The sequence below is a fragment of the Ochlerotatus camptorhynchus genome, unplaced genomic scaffold, assembly GCF_037179485.1.
Source record: "Ochlerotatus camptorhynchus isolate MF236.1 unplaced genomic scaffold, CSIRO-AGI_Acam_v1.1 ptg000494l, whole genome shotgun sequence".
In the NCBI taxonomy this organism is placed as follows: Eukaryota; Metazoa; Arthropoda; class Insecta; order Diptera; family Culicidae; genus Ochlerotatus; species Ochlerotatus camptorhynchus.
In genome coordinates this window covers 661,282-686,008 of record NW_027040979.1, presented here as the reverse complement: position 1 = coordinate 686,008, position 24,727 = coordinate 661,282, and the positions used below count along the sequence as shown (strand labels likewise).

Genomic DNA, 24,727 nt, shown 5'->3' with positions numbered 1-24,727 from the left:
TGAAGTTATATTCCTCCAACGGTGGAAGCCTTTCTGTGACGTTAGAGTATATTCTATCACATTCATTGAACTTTTTCCAATCGATATTACGTGTAAGATCGCAACCCAGGCCCTTCGGAGTGAGAGACAACCACGTTTACCACTACATAGGTGGTGTCAGTGTCTGTAGAAAATTTCGTTTTATCCTTTTTTATAGAATAAAGATGTCGTGATATGTGTTAGATAGAAGAATGTGGTCTTCTGCAATGTTGTTTAAATTACAAAGGCCAACACTGCAGTGTAGAAGTTCTGAATTGTCAAACTAGGTGGCAAGGGTTACATGTACTAATATGGATCTGAATCTATTTTAGCTGCATTTTTTGGATGTTTTATATTGTATCCTCAATCTTATGATAATGACCTAGTCCCTGGGCTTTTGCAAAACCTTGAGGTAGCTTAATTAGGCTACCAGGTCCCAGGGCTGATCTGGATCTTTACCACATTGAAAAGATGCCCACTAGTGTTGCCAGATCAGTGTTGATGCTTACCACAAGTGTATTTGAATCCACTTATAAAAGCATATTAACAGATTAATCATTACCGTAGATTGTTTATTGCTCTGTACTAATAATAAATGATTAAGCACAGCATTTGATGCTTTTTAAATGCTTTAAACGACGTATTAGATTGATTATTCCACTACACTGGTTCAGTCTTGTCAAGAAGATGAAATGCAAGAAAACTATACCGTTTCCACTTTCCAAGTAGAAGCTCGCGAGTTCAATTCCAAGCTCAACCCATTTTTTATTTGTTTTCTAAATCTTAATCATCGATCACATCACTCACGACAACAAATTCAGTAAATAACCCAGCATCCTTTCCTTGAAAATTGGAGAGGTGAAGAGATAGAATTAATCACATTTTCGAGCAGTTTTGAGACAAACTTCTACCAGTGATTTTACGGAAATGAAACAATAAATTCCTAATTTTTCAAGCATATTACAAATAAGACCCTATTTTCTCGAGGTTGTAGATGAAAAAATATCAAAAAATTTGTTCCACGTTAAAGTTCGAGTGGCAGGAAATGATATGATCCATTGGTCTTGGGACGATAGGGAGTGCTGATAAGTATTCAGTTTCAAGCAAGCTTTTATTGAATATTGAGCAGCCCATATGATGTATTTTAGGATAGCTCAGATGGCAAGGCAAGCGGTTGGTGATCGGAAGGTACATGGTTCGAAACCAATCTCGAGTAGCACACTTTCGTCACAATCAGTTGCAGCAACTTGTTTGTGGCTTAAATAAGTCGTATAGAAGTTTCTACCACCGATTTGCGACAAGTGTGCTACTAGGAATGTAACGCTCATGTTGTGTATATGTAGTAATAAATTTTCTAGTATCAATCACTAAATAAAAGACAGCTCTGTCGGTCTCTACTACCGTACTTTATTTTCGGGTTAATTTTCCTGCAGTTGAATAATCGTTTAATAAATTTATAATAGTGTCTCATTTAAACGTTACTTCAAGCGTATCAAGCGTATACATCAAAATTAAGTGTATACATCATATCTGATAATCAAGCGTATACATCATAGCTGTTTAAGGAAGCAAAGATGCCCAATAAACGCTGAATAATAAAACATGGAAGTCATATAAAAGCTTCTCGACATACCTCAACCTCTGAAAGTCTCTTTAATAAAAAAAAGATAAAGATAAAGACATACCTCAACCAACACCATGTTGTGGTTGAATAAAATCTCCAGATTTGTGTGAACAAAGCTTTAACAGAAGTTATTATTAAAAAATGTACAAGTACCAATTATAAAGCAAGCCGTTGAATAAAAAGCGTCAAGAAGTCGTTTCTCCAATAGGCGAATGTTTGTTGGGATATGCTTGTAGACTGACGACTTCCGAGTTGGTGCCATTCATATTTTGTATGCTACAACAATTTTTCACTCCATACGTCTAACCCTTTTGCTCTAATTGAAACATTAAATTATTTCGAAGTCACACCTGTAAACAATCATGTATATAAACCCAACAATAAATCAATTCATTATTACTTCAGATTTCGACTAACATTCTGTTGCTCCTAACCAGACCGGGTAACACCGTAATCTTGTTAGAACACCAAGAAGAGCAATAAAGAAATCCCTGAATGTTTACAGTCCACCTTTAAGGTCCACGCAAAACAACATGGTAAATCTAGATGCATAACTTATTATTATTGCGTGTATTTTGAAGTTTTAAGAATGAAAAGGGCCACCCTAAGGAAACCAAAGTGAAGCATCACGTATTAGATGCGAGTTATGCTATAAAATGATATGCAAGTAAATTGGAGATTGCTGTGAATAGTTTTAGAAGCCATTGCATCAATGATCCATATCCTGCTTCTAACTAGCGCAAAAATGCCCAGAAATTCGAAGTTTCATGCAATTTTTTGTCATTTGTCATGAATAAAATATTACGAAAACCAAAATTTCATGTACCCCTTCTTTGGTGATTTTTCGATTTTCAAACTCAAACTTTGTCGACTTTGCGCCACCTTTAAGTCATGGCCGATTGAGCCCAAGTTTTGCATGTATGGCATTTTTTCGAGGTAATAAATATTTTGCACATGGTCGGTTTTGGAAATTCAAGGTGCCCATTTTCATTGGCACCCAAACAGAAAGATGAATCGTGTTCACACTAGCCTGACACCATTTATCGTTTGATGATCGGTTTTCAAAACAACAAAATGTTTTCACAGGAAATTACCAGATTATCTAAATTTGCAATGCCATAGAAAAATGCATTCTTTTCCGTCAGGGTCAATTCACCATATGCAAAAAGCCTCATAATAATATCTAACACTGAACTTGAGTACAATGTGAGATACCGAGTTATCTGTTATCAGCCATGAACACATTGGTTCGTGGGAATCAAGCAATTATTTTGTTTTCTCCGCTTCCATCACCTCACACCATCGCATCACTTTAAATGCCTCCATATTTAAATTAACATCTGAATTTCATCTAGATGATGCATAATTAACGAATTTTTAATCACCTTTACACACAGCATCTTGATGGCCACATAAAACCGACTTCCTTATTGCTTTACTCAGAGGTCAACCACCTGCAGCTACTAGAATCTATAGAACACTTGTTGCGGCAGTTCTCGTAGTTCTCGGGTTTGTCGTTCTCTGTCCCAAAAAAAAAACAACCTAAGACTGACCACACACCAGCCAGTGGTAAACGACTTACCTTCACATAGTTTCTCCGTAGTTCATTCGATCCAACTGAAGCCGCGCGCCGGATGAAGCTCTGAAATTGCGTTCGTCACTCTTACTGCGTGCAGTGCTCGATATGCAATCTCCCATAACGCACCTGCCAGCCAATCAACCGGTGTATGTTAGTAAGTAACCGGCACAAAACAAAAGTGCTCGGTCATTCATTCCTGTGCTCTCGGAGTTCATTTATTGGCATATTCGACGGACATTGCATTGGACCTTCATGGAAATACACGTCAGCGGTCATATGGCATTGGGAGGTGTGAAAGCAATAAGAAGGCACATTGCATCAAGCAGTTGTTTGAATTGGCTAGCTCGGTTTTTTTTATTGATCCCATATTACAATTATAGTGCTCTACGTCTTACCCTGGCATGGGAAATTCATCTCTAAGGGAAAAGTTTTTGCCCTGAGCGTACGGTGGATTCATGTTGGCATTCAGGAAGTACAGGCCACGCGTTCTGGAATAGAAAGGAGAATGAAAGTTGATAAATTGGTGATGACATAAACGTAAAAAATGTTACACAAGTCTACACTGAAAAATAAATCCATTTGTTTTCCAATTCTGCTCACCGACCTCGTTGAGTTTTGCCATTAAGTGATAAATCACAGCATTATTAATCTTTGGTAACATTTTTTTTCTGAGAAGTGTTAAGCTAAAAGTGAATGAGTGCCAGTCACCAGAGAGGCACCACTCAAAGGAAATAATAACCTTCGAAGAGCAGAGGAAAAAAATTTTGCAAACGATACAACCGAAGCACTAATAAAAGTCTGTCAACTAACCAGTACAGTTCACAATAGGGGTGGTAGCCGCAGATTGTTAAAGCGATATAACTGCCAAGGAGCAGTGATTGTAAACGGTAATGACTGATTATGCCGCGCACTTGGCTAAGATTGAGCTGCTCATGAATGCGAAAAAAAAAGTAGGGCAGCTGTGAATCTGTCGGCATCACAGCACTGAAGCTTTTCGGACGATAGTAAATGGGTTTTCCGCGTCTACGTCACTTCTAGATTGCATAAACAAGTTTCTGCAACCTCCTACAGTGATATTTATCGAAAGTAAAAGGGAGTAGTAGGAAGTGCTTGCTCTGAGTAAATGTGATGCATACAAATGAGGCTACTTATGTTGTTTCTACGTGCAGACATAGGCGAAGCTAGATGGAAGTTACATATTATTGCGTATTGATTGATCGCTGTGCTTGAAATAATGTTTTGAGGTGTCATCGCATTATATTTTTTTTTTTAAATCTCATAAATTTTCAATGATCTGGAGTTAATATCAGGCCTGTCTCATTGCTACTTTAAGAGTCACCAGCCCGAAAACCGTTCACTATTATTCTTATTATTTAAATAATATTAACGGGGTGCAAAAATATCAATCAACTTGCCTACTTATAGTAAAGATACGCATCAAAATGTATCAGATTATTGTTGCATGCCCATCCAGTTTACTATGCGCTCATATGAGCAACATTGCACTGCAGGCGTCTTCTTTTTCTTCCTCGCATTTCAATCTTAATGCTTATAACGTATTAGCTTATTGCGTGCTCTCAACCTTGTGTTCTCGATGAACTTCAACAGTTATTAATTGAGAGCTTTCGATGCCTGTTCCATTTGTGAATTAGTAAAATTAATTAGAATAGTATTATATAAAATTTGATGCGCCCAGAAGGTACAAATTGTTTGATTTTATTTGGACTCCTTATGTGCATATGCCCTCAAATGTTCGATAGTCCCAATAAATTCTGGAACATTCTTTTTTAAGAAGACCACTGAGCTGCAAGCCAGTTTAACACTCCGAATACGGTGGTTAAAATACTTTACACCGACTACGAAGCCTCCGAAAAACGTGTAACAGTAAGTTTGCAATGACAAAACTTAAGCATTTCTTGATGAATTTCAAAAATTGTGGTACCTCTAGAATTCCTAGGCTCTGTAGATTATTTTAACTACAGAAAGATTGAAAATAGGGTCGTCTACTTTTTCAAAATCGAAAAGAGACGTTATACGTTTTATTTTTAAGGTGTGTTTATGGGTTCTGCAAGTGGCTTAAGATCCATAATTTATATAAAAAGGGCGTAAATGTTCATAATTAGGCAGAATACAGGCATGGTTCCTATATATGGAACCTGGAGATAACGGAACGGTCCTCGAAAGATGCGAACATCCGTAAAAGTGGTCTATCCATAAACCCCTGATCCTAGAGCACTCCTTTTAAAAAACGTGTATCGACACTTTTCGCTTTTCAATAAAGTAGATGACCATATCTTTAATCTTTTTTCAATCAAACTAATCTACAGACCCTAGGGATTCTAGAAGTTCCACAATTTTTTGGAATTCAATAAGAAATGGCTAAGTTATGCTATTGCAAACTTGCCATTACACGTTTTTCGGAGGTATCGTATTCGGAGTGTTTATTAACTTCAGGAATTATGCATAAACTTTTCAGTAAACTTTGGAACAATTCTGAAAATTTCAGGGCAGTTCCATGAATATCTGGAAAAATGCGAGAACTTCAGGAAAGTTTCCGAGGACTTTAGGTTAATTTCGAGAAGTGTTTGAACAGTTCCATTCATTTTCGGACAATAGCGGAAGCCTTCAATAAGTTCAAAAATATAAAGATAGTCCAAATAACTTCAAGGGAATTTAGAAAACTTAAGAAAAATTTCGGTAACTTCATAGAACATCCAAAAAACTCACGGAAGTGAAAAAAACTTCAAGGAAGTTTTTAGATCTTTAGGGCAGTTCCATTAATTAGAGGGTATTTCCAGGAACATGATCAGGATAGCAAAAACTTGAGGGAAGTTCTATAAATATCAGGAAAGATTAGAGATCTCTAGGGTAGTCCCATTAATTTCACAAAAAATGTAAGAACCTTAAAGGAGTTCTGAGGAAAGGAAGTAGAAAATTTTAGAGAAGTTTCATAAAAAATAAATAAAGGAAGTTCTGAAAATTTTTGGAACATTCTGCGAAGTTTAGAAAAGTTTCATGAAAATCAAGTCGGTTCTATTAGCTTCAGCAAAACTACAGGAACTTTGTTCAGTGTTCAACCGACTGTTGACAGAAGCAGACCACTCTCGATGTGTGCCACACGATCGTCTGTTTACTTGGCAGCCACCATTGTGTGGTCCTCCTCATTGTTCTTCATCACCAGTTCTTTCAGTCGATGCGTCGTCGACTTTGGAAAGCAACCGTTTTGTGATGAGTGTGTGAGTGATGACCACGTTTTGCTGCAATGGAACCACTCTGCCCCCCGTTGGTGATACTGCCATACAATGAAACCACTGACAGAGGATACCGTTCTGATGAAGGACGCTTATTGGATAGCATAGTGTTTATTGTGTTGCATCTTTTGACTATAGTTTTACAATTGTTTGTATAGTTTTGTTTGCCCCTTGGCGTTGTAAAGTTTATTCGATTGAGTCTTATCAAATAAATTAATAAACGGTACAGGAACTTGGAAGAAGTTTTAAGAACTTCAGGGATGTTCAGAGAATTTTAGGGAAGTTACGAGAACTTCAGAAAGGTTGAGAAAATGGTTTTAAGGAAGACTTAATGAAAGTCCACATCAGTAAGGATTTTTTCGAATAGATTCAAGACCCATCCCTTAACTTCTAGAAAATTTCGAACATCCTTTAGAAGTTTCGGGAATTACGGGCATATCCAGAGAACTACAGAGAACTTAAGAAAACATCAAAAATATTTCGGGAACTTCATAGAAGTTCAGAAAACGTAAGGGAAATTTAAATGTTTTCAGCACAGTTCCATTAAATTCAGGACCGTACGAAGAACTTCATGAGAATTGAAAGAAGCTCTGAGAACATTAAGACAGAGAACCTAAGGAAGGGAACCTAAATAAGATTTAATACATCAATAATGTATAACGCAACTGATAGCTTGGCTCTGTAAATATTTAATTGAGCATGTAAAAATAAATGGCTCTACATAAAAAAATAATAAACATATATTTTTTTGCATTTTTCATGATATTTTTTTAGTTTTGATGTCATTCACACTAAGAGTTATTTATTCAAAAAAATAATGCAAAGCTTGCTTTGCTAAAAATCGAAGAAGATCGATTTTTTTTTTTTCGATTCGGCGTGGAACTGCTCTATTGTAGAGATTTTCAATCTTTGACTGGTTCGTCTCTTCGCCCGAAAATGAAAGTAACCTAAGAGCATTGCCAGTTTTAATGTGGTTTTTAAGCATTCTACATGTCAAAATCATGGTATACAGAACCCTCATAAAACCCAAATTGTTACTTGGGAGATGTTATCTTCACGATCTTTTCTGTATTTCCGTGAACTTTTCGGAACTTCTGGGAAGTTTCAGAATTGTTGCTTAGGTTCTCTTAATTTCCGCGATGTTCTTTCGACCAACTTTAGTTTTTTGAACTTCTTTAATTTTCTCCTCATATTTCGAAATTTAATGGAACTGACCTAAAGTTTTCTAAATCAACCAGAAGTTCTAGGAAATTCCTTGAATTTCTGATATTCATGCAACTGATATTAAGTTATCATAACCGTTCCGGAGTTCACGTATCTTCCCTTAAGAACTTTAAACTCAATTAAAGTTTTGACACGTTCTGTTAAGTTCCTACAATTTGGCTGAAGGCAGGTTGACCTACCCTAGAGCTCTCTGATCTTCAATGAAGTTCTCGCAATTTTTCAGAAATCTATGAAATCTATCGCAACCATCCTTAAAAGATTTTAAAACTTCCCGAAGTTCTAAAGGTTCTTTAAGTTCTCGGATCTAACCTGATGTTTGCGGATTTTTTAAATCATTGGATTTTTCATGAAATTCTCAGAAATTTTGTACGGATCTCAGAATTCATGATATGTCAATTAATTCAGATGTTAAACCATTCCATACTTATGGAATGCTTTCAATATTTTTCGAATTTCCCGGACTTCCAAACTTCTTAGAAGTTTCATGGACTTTGTTCTTGAAATACTTGCTTTTTTTTAAAAGGTATTTTATTGTACCGGAATATTACAATACATCAAAGTAACGGTTGCAGTGATTAAAATACCGAAAATGCAATTAAAAACAAAAGTTGGCCAAGAAGTACTCGAAATCTAACTTAAATTAGCTTCCATAAAATCCCCACAATTATTCGTATTTTCATGGAACTGCTATGAAGTTCTCAGAACATTCCCGAAGCTCTCTGATCTTTCCAAAAGATCTTTAAACCTACTTGAAGTTTTATTGAGTGTCTTGAATTTCGCGTAAAATTCGTAAAATGCAGTGTAGCGATATTAGTTGATTTTCATCTAGTACATGAAACTGCCCTGAAGTGTTTGAAATCTTTAAACTTCCTTATCCGATTCGATCTCACAAAGTGAGACAGGTGATAGGCAAAATTATCGGGGAAAATTGTTTTGTATTTTCGAAAAATAAACCAATTTTAATGTAGCCAGATGCATTCCCCGGGGAATTTGAAGAGTATGTCAAAAACTGATTTTTTCATCGCTTGTATATTTTTCTTGTATAAAAATTTATTTTCATTCAAAATTTTTCCTGATACTAGAATCAATTTTGATTTCAATGTTAGCCACAGATTCAAGATCTGTTGAGAATCAAACGAGATCTAGCCATTTCCTTGAAATCGGTTTCGGTAAACCAAACTTCAAGATTGTGCAAACCATTGCCAATGGTTGATTTTCCATGTCCACAGCTTGCCCCGGTTACCTTGGAGCAGGTTCTGGATGAATAAATTCTCCACTTCCCCCGGGGTACGCAGAAACTGCTCCAGAGTAATTGGGGTAAGCTGGGGAGACGAAAAATGTACCATTGACATTGGTTCGCAAAATCTTGGCCACATTCCCCGGAGCATCCAGAACCTGCTTTAAGGTTACCATGACAAGCTGTGGACATGGAAAATCAACCATTGGCAATGGTTTGCACAATCTTGAAGTTTGGTTCCCATATTAATATGGTTCCGGCCATGTCTCAAATTGGCAACCTTTGGGAACAAAGGCATCTAGAACCTGCTTGAGGGTAGCCATGGTGTGCTGTGGACATGAAAATACATACCTTCATTGGCATTGGCATGCAAAATATTGAAGTTTGACAGCCATATTGATATGGTTTCGGTCATATTCCAAATTGGCCACTTCTCCCAAGGCATCCAGAACCTGCTACAAGGCAGCTATGGCGAGTTACTTACCTGATGAAACTGCTACTGGTGTTGGCATGTAAAATCTTAAAGTATGACATCCATATTAACATGGATCCAGTCATGCTCGAAATTGTCCATTTTCTCCGGAGCGCTAAGAACCTGCTCCGGGCCATATTAAATTCCAATGCGATATTAAATTCCAAGATAGCGGCTTCCAGTTACAGATAAACAGAAAAGTTGTTGGAATGGGTAGAGGCCCCAAATCGATTTCCGATTAATTTTTGAAATCTACGATGGCAGCCCCTTGTTTATAAAACTATCAAATACCCTACAATAGATGGATAATCATTTTTGGAATACAACATTTTGGAAATCCGATTCGTCGTTTTCGTTCCAAAAATATCCATATTGTAGAGCATTTTACAGTATTTCTTAAATCAATGGCCACCATCGTTGATTAAAAAAAAATGTATGGGACATAGTTTTTCGACATATTACGCCGGTTCTGAAAATATCCATATTGTAGGGTATATGATAGTTTTTTTTTAAACCGAGAACCACCACGATGAATTCGGTTTTCAGCATCTACAGATCGTTCCGTTCTGAAAATATCCATATTATAGAGTATCTTGATTTGAAGATTTATTGTGTGTATGTATATGATATTTTTAATATCGTATTGTGTGTTTGGTCTCTACGAAGAATTTTAATACATATATTTGAACAGAATCTCAAATGAAATGTCTTTTTTTACTTTTAAAATAAAGGTCTTGACTTTTATTATTAATTATTAAATTAAAAACAATAGTAAAGAAACAGATAAAAATGCGAAATCTGTTTCTGTACTATTATAGCTAAATTCTATCGAAAAACGTAGAAAGTTCCTTAAAATAAGTCTTAGAAAAAATTGGGATGTTCTTGGAACATCTCTGAAGTATTCGAAGCTCCCTGAAGTTGACTAGATTGCTTTAAAGAGATTTGAATATTCCTGAATATATCAGAATATCTAAAAGTTCCTGCAGTTTTTCGTAAATTAATGGAACTGTTCTGAAGTTCTCTGATATGTACCACGTAAAAATCGTATAAAATACGACCAACACAGGTCAAAAAAGTAGTGTAAATTTCTGTTCAGTATGATGCACTTAAATTGAGCGTCACATATCATATAAAGTTACATTATATAGCATGTAAAGTTCTGAGACATTTCATGCAATGTAGCAAATATTGTATACAAAAGCCTATTGTTGTAAACAATATTGTTTGCAAGTTACTCGGTTGCGTGAAATGAAATATAAGTTTACGTGAATGAATGTTTACATCACTATTAAAATTCCGAATTTTTATCTGTGAACTGATGAACTGATGAATGATTTTTTTTTCAAATACGTAAATATTTTACAAGGCTTTTGATTTTAACGCAAGTGGCGCATGCTCATGCTCATAGTTAGTCACACAAGTGCATCCGCGGCGTAATGCTTTCTTGTAAACGTTAGACATAAACTTAGCTGTTTTAATCATATCTCTGAAATTAAATGTTTTTAACGAGATATTTTAGCCCACTGTAGGTTACTCCTACTTGTACGAAAAAAAAGGTAAAACTACAATTTCTTTAAAAATTCTCAAATTCAAAGGAGACCAAACACGATACAACGATTTCAAACATCTCAAGTCTGCTTTTCCAAATAACCCAGATAAGTGGACAGCAATTCAAGCAATGCCGACATAGTAACTGCGCGTGCATCATCTGTGACTCCACCGTGGTGCTTGCAACAGCAATTGGAGAGATCTGTACAAAACGCACAAGTGGGATCATCCGTACCAGTTGTCTTTCATTTGACACATTATACGTAACTCTACAATGGTTTTAATTTACTGTTTTTGTTCTGTGACTGAAAAAATAAATAAAATTAGCCTTTAACAATTATTGCAGATTTGAAAATTAATCAAGAGTTACTGATATGAGTAGCTCAAAACGTGTTGGTGAGTAGTTGTTGAGTAGTGTAGTTAAGAAGTGCAAAACGTAGTAACGTCACGTAACAAAGTCGCTCATCAAATTATTTTGAGCAACTTAAATCATAATCAATTCTAATTGGCAATGTATCACACTTTCCAAATCTGCAATAATATTTGAGGAATACTTTTCATTTTTTTTTTCAGTTACAGTACAAAAACTATTAAAAAATCCGGGTAGAAACGTGAATACATCCTGGTGGAATGTGTCATTTGCGTTTGCAATTAATGTGTCATAACTATTGCAGGCTTCTGTCGAGCACTTCTGAGTATCAACATGAAATTTTCCCTGCTAATTCCTAAATTTCGTTGCCAAAAATGAATTAAAAAAAAAATCTGATTCGTGCGTTCTGCCCCAGGGGTGCGTTCTGTACAGTTCTCCCCTAGCTACATCAGAGCACACCACCTCAGGAGCTGCAAATGTGACTGACTGCATCCAATAAAAAGAAAAACAAAGAACCGCACTCACCCGATCATCATGTATACTTACGTGGCTGGCGTGTGTGCTCCCATTAGGGCAATCATGGTTTCATCGTTGGCGTTGCACAGACCCAGCATATAGAGGTACCAATGGGCGCACCTATACCCGTAGAATCCGACTTCCGTGGCGATCGATTCCGCGTAATACTGCGGCGCTCGATTGTGGTTGCACTCTCCGGTGGTCATAATAGACTGTGCATGGCAGCCCGGCTGTTCCACTCCTCCGTTCACGTAGAAATCCGTGTGCCCGCTGGGATGCAAAATTCCCCTCGCAAACACGTCCGTGTGAATCACCTGCACAAATTCCGCATCTGACTGATCCAGCTTGTACTCGTTGGGCGCGGTGATGAAGAGTGGTTTGGCCGGATCCAAGCCGGTTATGCGTTTCAACTTCCCTGATTTGATGTAATTGGCGATCATGCCGGACGTCTGACCTCCCAGGCTGAATCCCACCACGTGAATGTCATCTAGCGTAAACATCCCTTCGCCGATCATGTAATCCAACAGCTGCGCGGTACAGTTTGCCACCGTTGGAAGGTTCCGCACACCTTGATAGTAGCACGGTTCGAGCACCAGTGGATTGTAGTCCAGTGATATGATGTTGAACTCATCGTTCGCCAGGTAGGCCGGTCGGATTGAGGTGTTCGGTGCGTAATCGCGGTGACCTGTGTAGCCGTGAATTAGGACAATCAGCGGGCGGTCCAGAACGAAGGGGGCTTGCTTTATCGCTTCCGGTTGGAACATGCTCAGCTGGGTTGGGTTGTCTTGGGTCTCTCTGCGGGATGGTGGCGGAGGAAAGAAATTAGTCATTGGGTAAGTTGTTTTTTTCTTATTTGTAGATTTAGGTAGCAGTCATATCATAGACTTAAATTAACTTATTTCGTGTATAATTGATGAATACATGTACCAATTTAATATTTATTTTCATATTTATTCATTTTTGTTATGCTTTATGACAGTGATTTTTAGCACAAAGGGAAATAGCTCTTATGTTGGCATATCAATCTAAAGATTGAGCCCATCGATAATAATCTCTTATTCTTAAATTTTTCTTAGAACAATGCATCATCTGGATAATACAATTTGATATTTTTGGTTGCTAGTGGTAACTTTTCAATACATTCTGTCCTGCGAAATTCATGTATGGGCTCAGTATAAGGGACACTATCTCGTTACAATCGGTCAAGTGGTTATCGAGATGACTTAGAAGCAAGACGACCCAGCGGCGAGCTGGCAGTGTAAAAAAGCGAAGACGACCGACCCCGTGAACGCAAGGAAGGTGAGGGATTACTTCAAGCGCAATCCGAACCTTTCGATTTCGGGACGTGGCAAAGAAGGTCAATTCTTCCATCTGGTTCGTCCAGCAGACAATGAAGCGGGCCGGACTTCATGGCTTTAAGGTAAGGAAGACGCTTAACCGATTCTTGTGTAAAGGGCACCACAGTGGAGTTCGAGTTTGAATAAATTAGGCTGGAATTGCCTAATTTGAGATCACCAGTTTTTACACATTGCGGATGATTGCTAGTCCCAAGTATCGTCTATTGGTTCTCTGTGTAATTACAGCTGATCTGGCAATAACATAGTAGCAACCGTGGAGGGTCAATCATGCTCATGCTCATGCTCAAGGTAATCCAAGTAACATTTAAAGTTTAATGGAATACTACAAAGCAACTATAAAACAACATTCATAAAAGGCTATTTTGTCATTAATACATCTACCAAAACTTCATTAAGACTAGAATATGTCTAGTTGGCCCACCCTGGAGAAGGTTCTGAAGGTTGTATTCTCGAAGCTCGTCAAGATTGATTTACTGCAAAAGGTTGTATGACGAACGCATTGAGAACCATTTGAAAGCTACAATACAAGCTATTTAGCAACAATAAAAACCCTTTCCGAGCCATTTCCCCTAGCCGCAAGCTGAATCCACTAGGAAAGCGTCAATCAAGATAGAAAAGGATTTATGAATCCGATCTTATCAAAATAATTAAAATAGAAACTGATGGTATAAAAGTCTTGTTGAATATCCAAATTTATTACAATAGTTCTCATTAAGTGGCCTAAAACTAGTGCCATAATAAATTTTATGTGAAATGTACGTGAAAACATCGAAATAATTAAGTCCACCCTCGTAAAACGTCGATTTGACTAATTATTTACCATTGAAAAAAAAAAAAAAATCTTCAGCTTGGCCGAGATTTTTTTATGATTTTTACATTTAAATGTTTGCTCGTTGCTAAATTTACCAAAATATAGTTATATCCAAGGAAATATAGGTTGAAAATCGAAGATTGTAAAAAACAAGCAAACTAGTTGTAACATGGTGATGGCACGAAAGTTAATTTCCATGGGTCATTTCCCAACTAACAATTTTCACATTGTAAAAGCTTTCCTCATTTCATTTATACAGCCTCAAGCTGTATTCAAATGCTATACGATATGAGGTAACCTTCACTTAACCTCTATACAAGCAAATCTGGCAAACTTAGACAGTTACTTATGGCTTTTGGGACGATTGTGACAAGCTTTTATTGCATATTAATTTACGCTTCTATACAGAGCTGTTATTGTGCTGTTTAGTTGTGTGTGAACTTGAAAGGCGTTTATTCAAACTCTTCCCGACTATCCAATAATCACTACCCAGCTTTATCTTGAAGCCGTGTTAGATATTGTTTGCTGTATTTAATGGAGGAATTAGGAATTTATTGATTTGATTTAGCTGCGAATCAAATTACTCGAAATCAGTTAAAGGCACCAAACTCTTACCCTGCACCGGAACCTGGATTCGAAATCAAGACGACCGCATTGACAAACCTTGACACTGCCATCTTCGATACATCAACAGTTTTAAATGACGTAAACAAATCCACATGACCTGCTACAACAAGATCGCTGAGTAGTGGCTTTATAATAGTGCCCATGAATCACTTTCTCGACTTGTTTATTCAGCTTTGTAAAAGAGCAGAATAAAAGCTGTAAAACTGCAAACGTCTGAAAATAAAGCTAGTTGACTGTAAAAATACTTCCAAAGTAGCGCTAACACAGTTTATTAGCTGAGTACAGGTTGTTTAGTTGTTGAAAAAGCAATTTTGATGTTTATGTTATTCAGTAAGAGTGGTTGGTTGTGTAGAAGCCATGTAGAATGAGTAATATATTCTATTTATTAGCTTTGTTTTGCAGCTACAATTTGAAAGTTGATTAATATTTGCATAGAAGTGACATTAGCGATTATTGGCTGCTGTTATTCAGTGCGACTGACAAATTGAATAATGGTTGAGAAAAAGTTGAGTAAACGTTTTCCAAAACTATTTTGCTAGATTCTGCTTGTAACTGTATCTGCTACTTTAAAGCAAAATGCTGAAAAAATTGCTTATAAAGCTGTAAATGTTAGTTGGGTTGTTAAAAAATTTGTTTTGGTTTCAAGAAATCCCTAACAAATTCATAAAGTTTTAAATGGCTTTTATGAAGAAAACTTGCAGGCTGAATTGTATTTACCTAAAGCTATTTTGCTTGATCCTAACCCTTTCAGATTCATGGTAGCATTTATTGAGGTAAAGTTGCCTGCAAAAAGTTAAACGTCAAAGTTTGTTTATCTTTCGATAGTTGCGCTATGGGATCCAGCTTCCAGGCAGTTTTCTCCCGATCGATTGTGAGCAATTACTCAGATAGTTTGCGATAATGTTTTGCAACATTTTGCATTTCGAACAACTGGAAGCGCAAACGTTTCCAAAAAAGATCCCCTTCTTCCGGATGGTTACAGAAGTGTACCATCCAACGATGCAGGGATGTACGCTTGAATGAAATTTTCGAAGAGTTGATTCTTTCGCCGAATAAAATCGCTGCTATGGATCGGAAACCAGTTAATCTATGCTAGCTAACAGTTTCAGTGGTTTGCTGTCGGTTGTCATCTTTTCGCAAGATCTCGAGAAGGCTGGTATGTTTTTTTAAACTTTCGACAATGTTTTATGAATTTGAGGGCCCCGCTCAGTTTGCTCTTCTCCGCCAGATGGTCAGTGGTTGATGGAGTGCTGGTTCTTCTAAAGAAGTAAATTTTGATGAAATCGACTTGAAATTTTCATCCTTCTTCGTCTATCCTTCGAGATTTCCTTGTCATAAATTTGGCTTTTATTAACTATGATAAACCATCATTTAAGTTCATTTTGTAAACAGAGGAGTTTATGATGCACTTTAAAAAGCCTAAAAATCAACAATAAATGCTTTTTGTTCTAATGCAAAACCTAATGGATTTATGGTTGCTTTTATAATTATTTATTTTTTAAAGTATTATATCAAGACCAGGGGTTGAAACTGGTGACGTTTTTTACGACACTCCCCAGACAACCAGAATGCACGTATATTTAAAGTTGTTTTCGTGATATACAAACATATATACAAACAAACAAGTCGTATAGAATGCAAAGAAATGGCTTATACGTACAAAAGTTTAGGCCATATACGTGCATATTTTCGTTTAATTTTAAACGAGTTGATTTAACATCATATGCGATTTGATCCGTAATAACAAATCCATTTTGAAAAGTCTTACGATGTAATCCGATTAAATTTGTGATACAGTACGACGGAAAAATGAGTCATCGCATATAAGTTGGAAATTTGCATTCTATACGATTTAACTTAAACATAATGCGAGGTATGCCATTCTAATATGCGATTTTTACTTAAACTGTAGCAATTTACGATACTGTCTGTACATTATTATTCGACTTCTGGTTGTCTGGGTCGCTTCGTTGTCATGCGCGACAGTCTGTTTTTATTCGTACTCTCATGCTCTACCGTCGTCTCTCTTACACAACACAAACGGTAGAACAACATTCGAGCAAAAAGAAAATTTTCATAATAACTATCATATATCAATGTGTGATTTCGTTCTAATTCCTCAATTAGGTGTAAATTAAACCATTTCTGATCAAAAATTTTATTACTAGGACATCGTTGCTTGATACTTTCAGAATTGACTCAAGCCCACCATCAGCAGCTCTTATTATGAGAAAAACTAAAATACATACATTCATGACGGTCTTCGGCAACAGTGTCGTATGACAGAGCTGTCATATGACATTTTAGTTTGGTACTGTAATTTGATAGCTTGTTTTGGAAGTGTCGGAAGCAAAGGCAGTCGATGATTACAGAAAATATGTCGACTACGGTGACCACTTACAAGACTGATCAAGACATTAATTATTCATTGCTAATGACGTTTATGCTTGAATTATAGAACAGTTTTAAGGAGGGATTGAGAACTGTATTAAATTTATTTTTAAAGCAACGCGTTTTTTACTTTCTTGCCAGACTATAAAAGGTTTTTAAAATAGCAAAAAGCTGAATTACTAAGCAGGAATGTTTTATACTTTGAAATGTTGTATTTAAACCAAATGGATTGTTCATTGCCGATATAAAACTATTTTAAATCAGAGTGGATGCCAAATGGTTACTGAATTGTTACTTGCGAAGGAAGGCACCTTACCGAACCGATAAATAGAATACGGTGACCAAATACCGTGCCAGGAAGCTGTACCGCGAGTGGTTGCAGCTGAAATGCATCGTAATGAACGACGAGACGTACATGAAAGCGAACGCCAAGCAGATCCCCGGCCTGGAGTTTTTCGTCGGCAAGTTCCGCCTGGATGTTCCGGAGAAGTTCCGGAAGAAGAATGTTGACAAATTTGCCAAGAAGTACTTAGTGTGGCAGGCGATCTGTGGGTGGCCAAGCAAGCCGTTCATAATGACCGGCACCATCAACAGTCAAATATATAAAGAAAAGAATGCCTCCAGAAGCGCCTGCTGTCCTTCCTCCGATCCCTCGAAGATGACACTCTGTTTTGGCCGGATCTGGCATCGTGCCATTACGCGAAACCGGTGATGGAGTGGTATGAAGCCAACTATGTTGTTTTTATGCCGAAGGGGCAAATTCGCCAGAACTTCGCCCAATAGAAAAATTCTGGGCGATTATGAAGTGCAAGCTCCGGAAAACAGGGAAGGTCTTCAAAAGCGACAAGGATTTGGAAAAAGAAGGAAGATGGCGGAAGTGTTGCACAGGATTTGAAGGGTAGCTTTAAGTCCAAGGTATTTAGCCTAGGAGAGGAGGTTGAATAAACCAACTTTGCAAAACATAGCTAATATGTGTTTATTTGGTGTCCGGCCATTTGGCCGAAAACTTGAAAAGAGATTTCCAATTTTTGAACACTACTAGAACCTAAATGGCAGCTATGTGGACTTTTTTTTACTTTCCACAATTATGATTTTTTGACATTATAAATATGGGATTTTTGGTGAAATTGCATATTGTTTAATACTGTCGATGAATTTATTTTTCTTATATTCATGAGCAGTTCTATGGAGTTTTGATGATCTTATAATTGTTGGCACAGTAATCGCAGCTTGTTAAAAAAATTAATTAAAAGTTATGACCACTTCTTTGGAAATTTGTTGTTCTAGTTATTTTTTGCACAGTAAACGCAGTTTGGCAATAAATTAATACAAATCAAAATTTAATAAAAATAGGAGATTTTTCCTTCTCTGCAGTTCCATGAGCAGTTTTGTTGTTCAGTTTCGGCCAAACAGCATTCGGCCAAACGACTTATTAGGCCAAATGGCATTCGGCCCAACGACATTCGGTCAAATGACCCGGAACCGTTATTATGAACGATGAAACATACGTCAATTTGACTACAAAACGCTTCCGGGAGACCAATGCTGCACAGTTCGCGATGGTCAGGAAATTGACGATTGACCGATAAGTCAATTTTTACAGAAAAATTTGGTAAGAATGCCATGGTTTTGCAAGCGATATGTCAGTGTGGCAAGCCATTTGCGACGGAGGAGACGATGAACACTTAAATTTGCGTTCGGGAGTGTTTGAATCGTCGTCTACGGCCCATGATCCGTCAACATGATGTCCCAGTACTATTTTGATCTGATTTGATGTCAATGCACTACTTGAAAGACACGGTAGCTTGGTACAAAGCAAATAGATCGCATCCCAGGTAACAAGTTGATGCTTAGCACGTGTTCTTTCAACGATTTTAATTCAGTTCTACTCAAGTAAAAATTCAAGCTGAATTGTAAGAACAGAAGCTGATTATTGGTTGATTTAATGTGTACGAAGCTGATTATCACCAAGCTGAATATATAGTTGATTAAAAGTGCATAAAGCGGATTGTATCCCCATAATTCAATCCCTGTAAGACTGAAAGACTTATTTAAGCTTAGCACTACTCCACAAACCAGCAATGAAAAACATGATTCATCATGTTTGCAAGCAACAGAAGATTTGACGCTATCTGCGTTGTTTGCTTGTTTCTCCCGGTCCAGAAATTTGTGGCATCGCGAGCGATAATTTTAATTTTAGTTTATTTACGCGGTGATGATGTTGGTTCACTCGCAACTATTTTGAAAAAAAATAAGTGTTTTCGAACGAAAGTGTACCAAAAGTGCTTCTGAACGTGTTTCGTAGTTGGGTGTGGTGAAATTCATGCATTCCCGGTTGATTTTGGAAAGCCGTATCACAAAATTGCCCACCGATTCCTTTTTTTTTTTGCCGATCGACGATGACGGGTGTGCTTTCGCGAGAGTGACGTTTATTTGATCCGTTTCTTTGCACGGGTGTGTTTTTTTTTTGTAACTAGCGTAAGTGTGCCTGCGATTTGCATTGAGTGTCGGAGATTGTAAGTAATCTGAAGGATGCCTCACTGGATACGCCCAAGACTGGACGGGCAGTAGCTGGTGGCCGTGAATGGTTCCTGAGGAAAGCACCAGATGCGACCCTCCTCCCAGATGACCATGGCAATACAGGAAGTATTGGTATTGGAAGGTAATTGCTATTATATATTTTGCAAACAGTGACAGATAGCGGACATGAAGAACCAGTGGAGGTGCCGGGCAAAGGTGTTTATCCTACACACTTAGAAATTATTATTTTTACACGAAACGTAATTCAGCTTTGACGTAAATCATGGAACGTAAACAAACATAGCATGTAAAATTAAGTGTCCTGAAACTGAAACGTATGCAACTCGACGAAAAGTGCGTTTGATTGAAGTGATTTTCTCGTCCTTTTCAACTGATTTTTATGTCAAAAGGGCCGCTTGCATGTGTCGGTCTTAGGGCATTGAAATTTACATGTCTTTTTCGTAGTGTGTAGACAAATGGTGAGTTACAAATTCGCTGTTGTCGTTGTCGTAGGCGCCGTCGTAGTCGTAGGCAGTACCGTTAGTATATTTAAAATTGACCACCAACCGCTGAAAATATGAATTATCGCGTATTTCAGTTGTTCATTACATGCCAAGTAAAAGTCGAGAACGTAATTTCATTTGAATAGCTTGTTCAACCAGGTCTTAAACAATCGTCACGTCGGTCATAGCTTGTTATGATTACCTGAACCATGCGTAAAGAGAAAATCGAAACATTTAACGTCGCGTAAAAATGAATCTTAATGAAGGCCTCTTTCGTAGCTTTTAGTTTAAAGATTTCAAAGATCGTCGGTTGCAGTGGCTTGTTTACTGAGCAGAAAAACGCGGTCCCAGATCCTTTCATATTAAAAATACATGGTTAGATCGCTTGTTTGTGTATTTTGTAAAACTTTTCGTTGTCTGAATAGTCATAAAAACTTGAGTAACGCTATAATGTGATATGAGGGGCTCGGTGGCCTTAGCACAACCGGTTTTGCTTACTGAGCAGAACATCGTGAGTCTAATCTCAAGCCCATCCACATTCAAGATTCGTCAATCGTTTTTTTACATGACTGCATGGTAATAACAGCAACTCGATGATTAAAAAGGAGCTCGTCTGCCTAGTGGAAAACGTTTTTGCTTACTGAGCAGAAGACCGTGGGTTCAATCCCAAGCTCCTTCGCGTTATATGATTGTTAGGACATCAATTCAGCTTATCGTTTACCAAAACGAACCCTGCTGCAAACCCAATCCTATTACCCAATATCCCAGTGATTCATCGTGGAAGTTCAGAGGTGTTCTCGGCTTCCATCAAAGCGAGTGTCACGTCAACACATTCCTACCCCTTCCTTTCTTGACCTGTGTTCGGGCGCGGCCGGCGCTGGTATTGCCTAGTTTGAGATCACCAGTTTTTACACATTGAGGATGATTGCTAGTCCCAAGCATCGTCTATTGGTTCTCTGTATAATTACAGCCGGTCTGGCAATAACAGAGTAGCAACTGTGGGCGGTCAATCATGCTGATGCTCATGCTCATGCTCAGCACTACTCCACAAACCAGCAATGCGCTACAAATATTTTGATAGCCTGATAGAATAATATGAATTTATTGCACAATATTGTTAATTGTCGTCATGTCACTTGTTGCATTTCCGACATTTTAATTATTCTAAAATCACCAAGCAGCGCCAGCAGTAGAGACAATGAAGAGGAGATTTTTAAGGATAGCTCCAGGTAGAAGTGGACTGCGACCACGTCGGATATATTAACATTTGTATTCCTGTGTTTTGTTTGTTCATCACTTTATATTGCACTTAATTTTCATACCGCATTTCAAAAATATAATTCAATAATAGCAGAAAAAAGCATCGAAATACAGCGCGCACTTGTGTCCATATTGGATTTAGTGCCATTGAAAACGAAAGGAATGTTTTACTGCCACAATTTGTTGTTAACAATGCTGCATTGCTGTACAACGCTCTTCCGGTTGCTATAATTCAACTTAAATTTAACGTGATTCAAGTTAATGATCACACCTTTTGCCACAAATATGCTTATATGGTCCAGTGGGTATAGTTAACGCCAGTGAATCAGCGACTGCCGGTTTGAGTTCCAAAATTGTAAAGGTAAATTTTAGACACATAAAAACAAAATAAATAATAAAATTTAATTAGTCAGCATCAAGGTAAAGCAGTCCCACAAAAAATGTAAGATAAGAAGCGGTCTTGCATTTAATTTTTGAAATAAAAGCTGAACAAGGGTTGGAAAAGACTGTTGTTTAATGCCTTGAAAAGCTTATAATTTATATTGCTGCTAAGCTTTCGGCTGATTGAGTGACATGACGAAAATTAACAATATTGTGCAATAAATTAATATTCTTCTATCAGGCTATTAAAATATTTGTAGCACAGGGCTGGTTTGTGAAGTAGTGCTAAGCTTAAATAAGTCTTGTTCAGTCTAACTTACTGAGGTTGAGTTATGGGGATACAATTTGTTTTATGCACTTCTAATCAACTATATATTCACCCTGGGGTAAATCAGCTTCGTACACCTTAAATCAACCAATAATCAGCTTCTGTTCTTACAATTCAGCTTGAATTGTTATTTGGGATAGTTTTATTTTATATTTAAGAAGACATTAATCACATTGATAAGCTGACAAGAGATTTTCTAATGTGAATTTCCCAACCTTTCGGACAAAAATTTTGTTGGAACTGGAGAACCGCAAAAATGGCCGAAAATTACCAATATATAAAAAAATCTACGTTCAAACCGTTACATCTTGAAAACGGTGTGACTTAGCAATTTTTATGCAAACATTTTTTTAATGTAAATTTGGTGTACCAAATCAAGTAAAAAAAAATTGAATCAAGTTTTTAATGATTTTTCAAAATCTTGAGTTTTTTTCTAAAATAATTCATTGGCTCTTAAAACATAAAAAAAAAGTTTTTTTTAAATAGGTAATTTGTTTCTAGAGTGTATTTTTTTTTCAAATAGTTTCAGATGTTCCCTAGAATATTGTTGAAGCTACTAAACCGATTGGACATACATTTTTCGATTAGCAGTTTTCAAATTAAGACTCAATTAAAAATAGTGATCTGAAATGCAAAATGGCATTTTTTGTCAGTTTGGAAAGTTTCCGAAAAATTTCAGGTGAAATAAAAAATATTGTCGATATTGAGTTGGACTATCCTTCTCATTTCTAAGCTCCATCACTGATTCTTCTCATGATTACCATCACGATTATGCTTAACTTATATCAAATCCTTCACTTAAATTCATTACAAGTAGCACCTTATCAACACACCTGGTATACAGCCAAAATGTAACATTTTCGTTGGGACACCTTTTTTCCGTTTCAAAACATTTGAAGAAATTCCAGTCGGCAGCACTAAGCGTTAGTAATCCAAGCAATACACCGAAAATCCAGTATTTAATCATTGTTAAAATTCTCCGCACATACAATCCTGGTTAGAATCAGTTCGTCACTATTTTTTCAGATTTCATTTTCACAAAACACTTCATTTTCATTTAAAACAACTTGATTTCACAAAAATCCAGCACATGCAACTGTTAAACAACTCAGCAAGAAAAGTAGTTAGAACATTCTGAAAACCACATTCCACCTTGAAGTGGTCTTTTATAGTGACTGTTGCGAAAAAAAACAGTGAGAACTCTTCTTGTCCCTTCGTGTGGCGCTATCACATCGCACCCCCAAACAAGCAATAATTCATTTTCTTATCAACTTTGGCGCAAAGGCCGAAAGGCGTGTATCGAACATGCGTAGTTAGTCAGTAAATGCACTAATGAGGATCAAGTACCAAAGCTTCTTTTTTTCTGCTGGACATAAATTGTGGGGACACTGGTAATGGTGCTGCACCGTTAATCAATTTTGCGAATTTCAGTAGCAGGTGGACATAAACTGTAATTAATGGCTGAAATAAAATCAAATGCACTCAATTCTGCTAGGTGGATTGCCCGCGATGTATGCTGCAGGGCTTTAATTAGAATTTTATGCAAATGAGGCGCATTTTGTAAATACTGGCGATAATTTGGCGAAGCCCTTCCTTCTCCTGCGAAAGAGTACCGGTTGCGGTGATCTTGGTTGTTTAAACGGCTTACATGATAAAATTCGTCATCGTCATCGGGTAATCTGGCGCTTGTTGACGGGTACAAGATAATTACCGTTATAAGAAGTCACTATCGTTCAAAAGCCCCGCGAACGCACCGAGAACAAATTGGCCACAACGAATTAGATCCGGGCTTTGAACTTGACACGACGACTAATTACTATAGCGCAAACCTAGACTCAACTGAAACAAAGTAGTATCCGCAATCGGGGTAGCGGAAGTTGAACTTGGATTCAAATTGGTGTGAAAGTCTAATCATCATTTTTGTCAGGCTAAATACGTTGATGAATGGAATTCTAATTAATACTCGACGAACTAGAAATGAGACAGCCACTTGATTAAGCTATGTTCTAATTACATTTATCGGTGAAAGGAACTGGTTAGAATTGTGTTGGCCGCTATCGGTGTGGTATAATTGAATAAGTATCTTGACTATTTGTAAACCCTTAAACGGTTTGAATATATGCAGCAAAACCGTTTACTCAACATATCAATCAAACTTTAATTATTATTTTGAAGGAAAGTCAAAACACTTAATGATCGTTGCATAATTTAAAAAAAATAGCATATCGTACCTATTTCAGCGACAACTGATCCTTCATGTGAGTCATTTCTCCATTGGCTCAAATAAACTCATAAGCAAACTGAAGTTATACTATACATTGGATTCCTAAATCGTATGAGTTAAATGTTGCAGGAAATTTAGAAAAACACCAGACATCGGTAACTGGCCACAAGGGGATTATTGGTGCCGATGAGTGTATGAGAATAATGTGGCATTTGAAAATTTAAAACGGATCAAATACAAAATGCTTTTTGTAAGATGACGAGTCAGACTCTGACTTGGCTGAGGAGGGAACTCCTTTCAGTTTTCCGGAAGTTTCTTCACGGAAACGAAGACGCATCCGTTCATGGAAAGTTGTAGATCAGGAACCCGAAATCAGCTTGCCCAAATCAAGGAGTGGTGAAAAAAGTAGAAGGGTCTGTGCCTAGGGGCACGAACGGAAGCTTGACGTAGGACCGCTAGTGGACGGAACAAATGTGAACATTTAG

At 37.2% G+C, this 24,727-nt stretch overlaps 1 protein-coding gene across 1 annotated transcript; it reads right to left on the bottom strand.

The window, feature by feature from the left end:
- Window positions 1-3,600: 3,600 nt before the first annotated feature.
- Window positions 3,601-22,985, bottom strand: LOC135712606 (pancreatic lipase-related protein 2-like). The gene is made up of 3 exons (XM_065235557.1): window positions 22,852-22,985; window positions 11,870-12,634; window positions 3,601-3,709 (listed from the first exon to the last, which is right to left on the bottom strand). Exons 1-3 carry the CDS (start codon window positions 22,983-22,985, stop codon window positions 3,613-3,615), a joined length of 996 nt encoding a protein of 331 aa, XP_065091629.1. The 3' UTR covers window positions 3,601-3,612.
- Window positions 22,986-24,727: the final 1,742 nt, after the last annotated feature.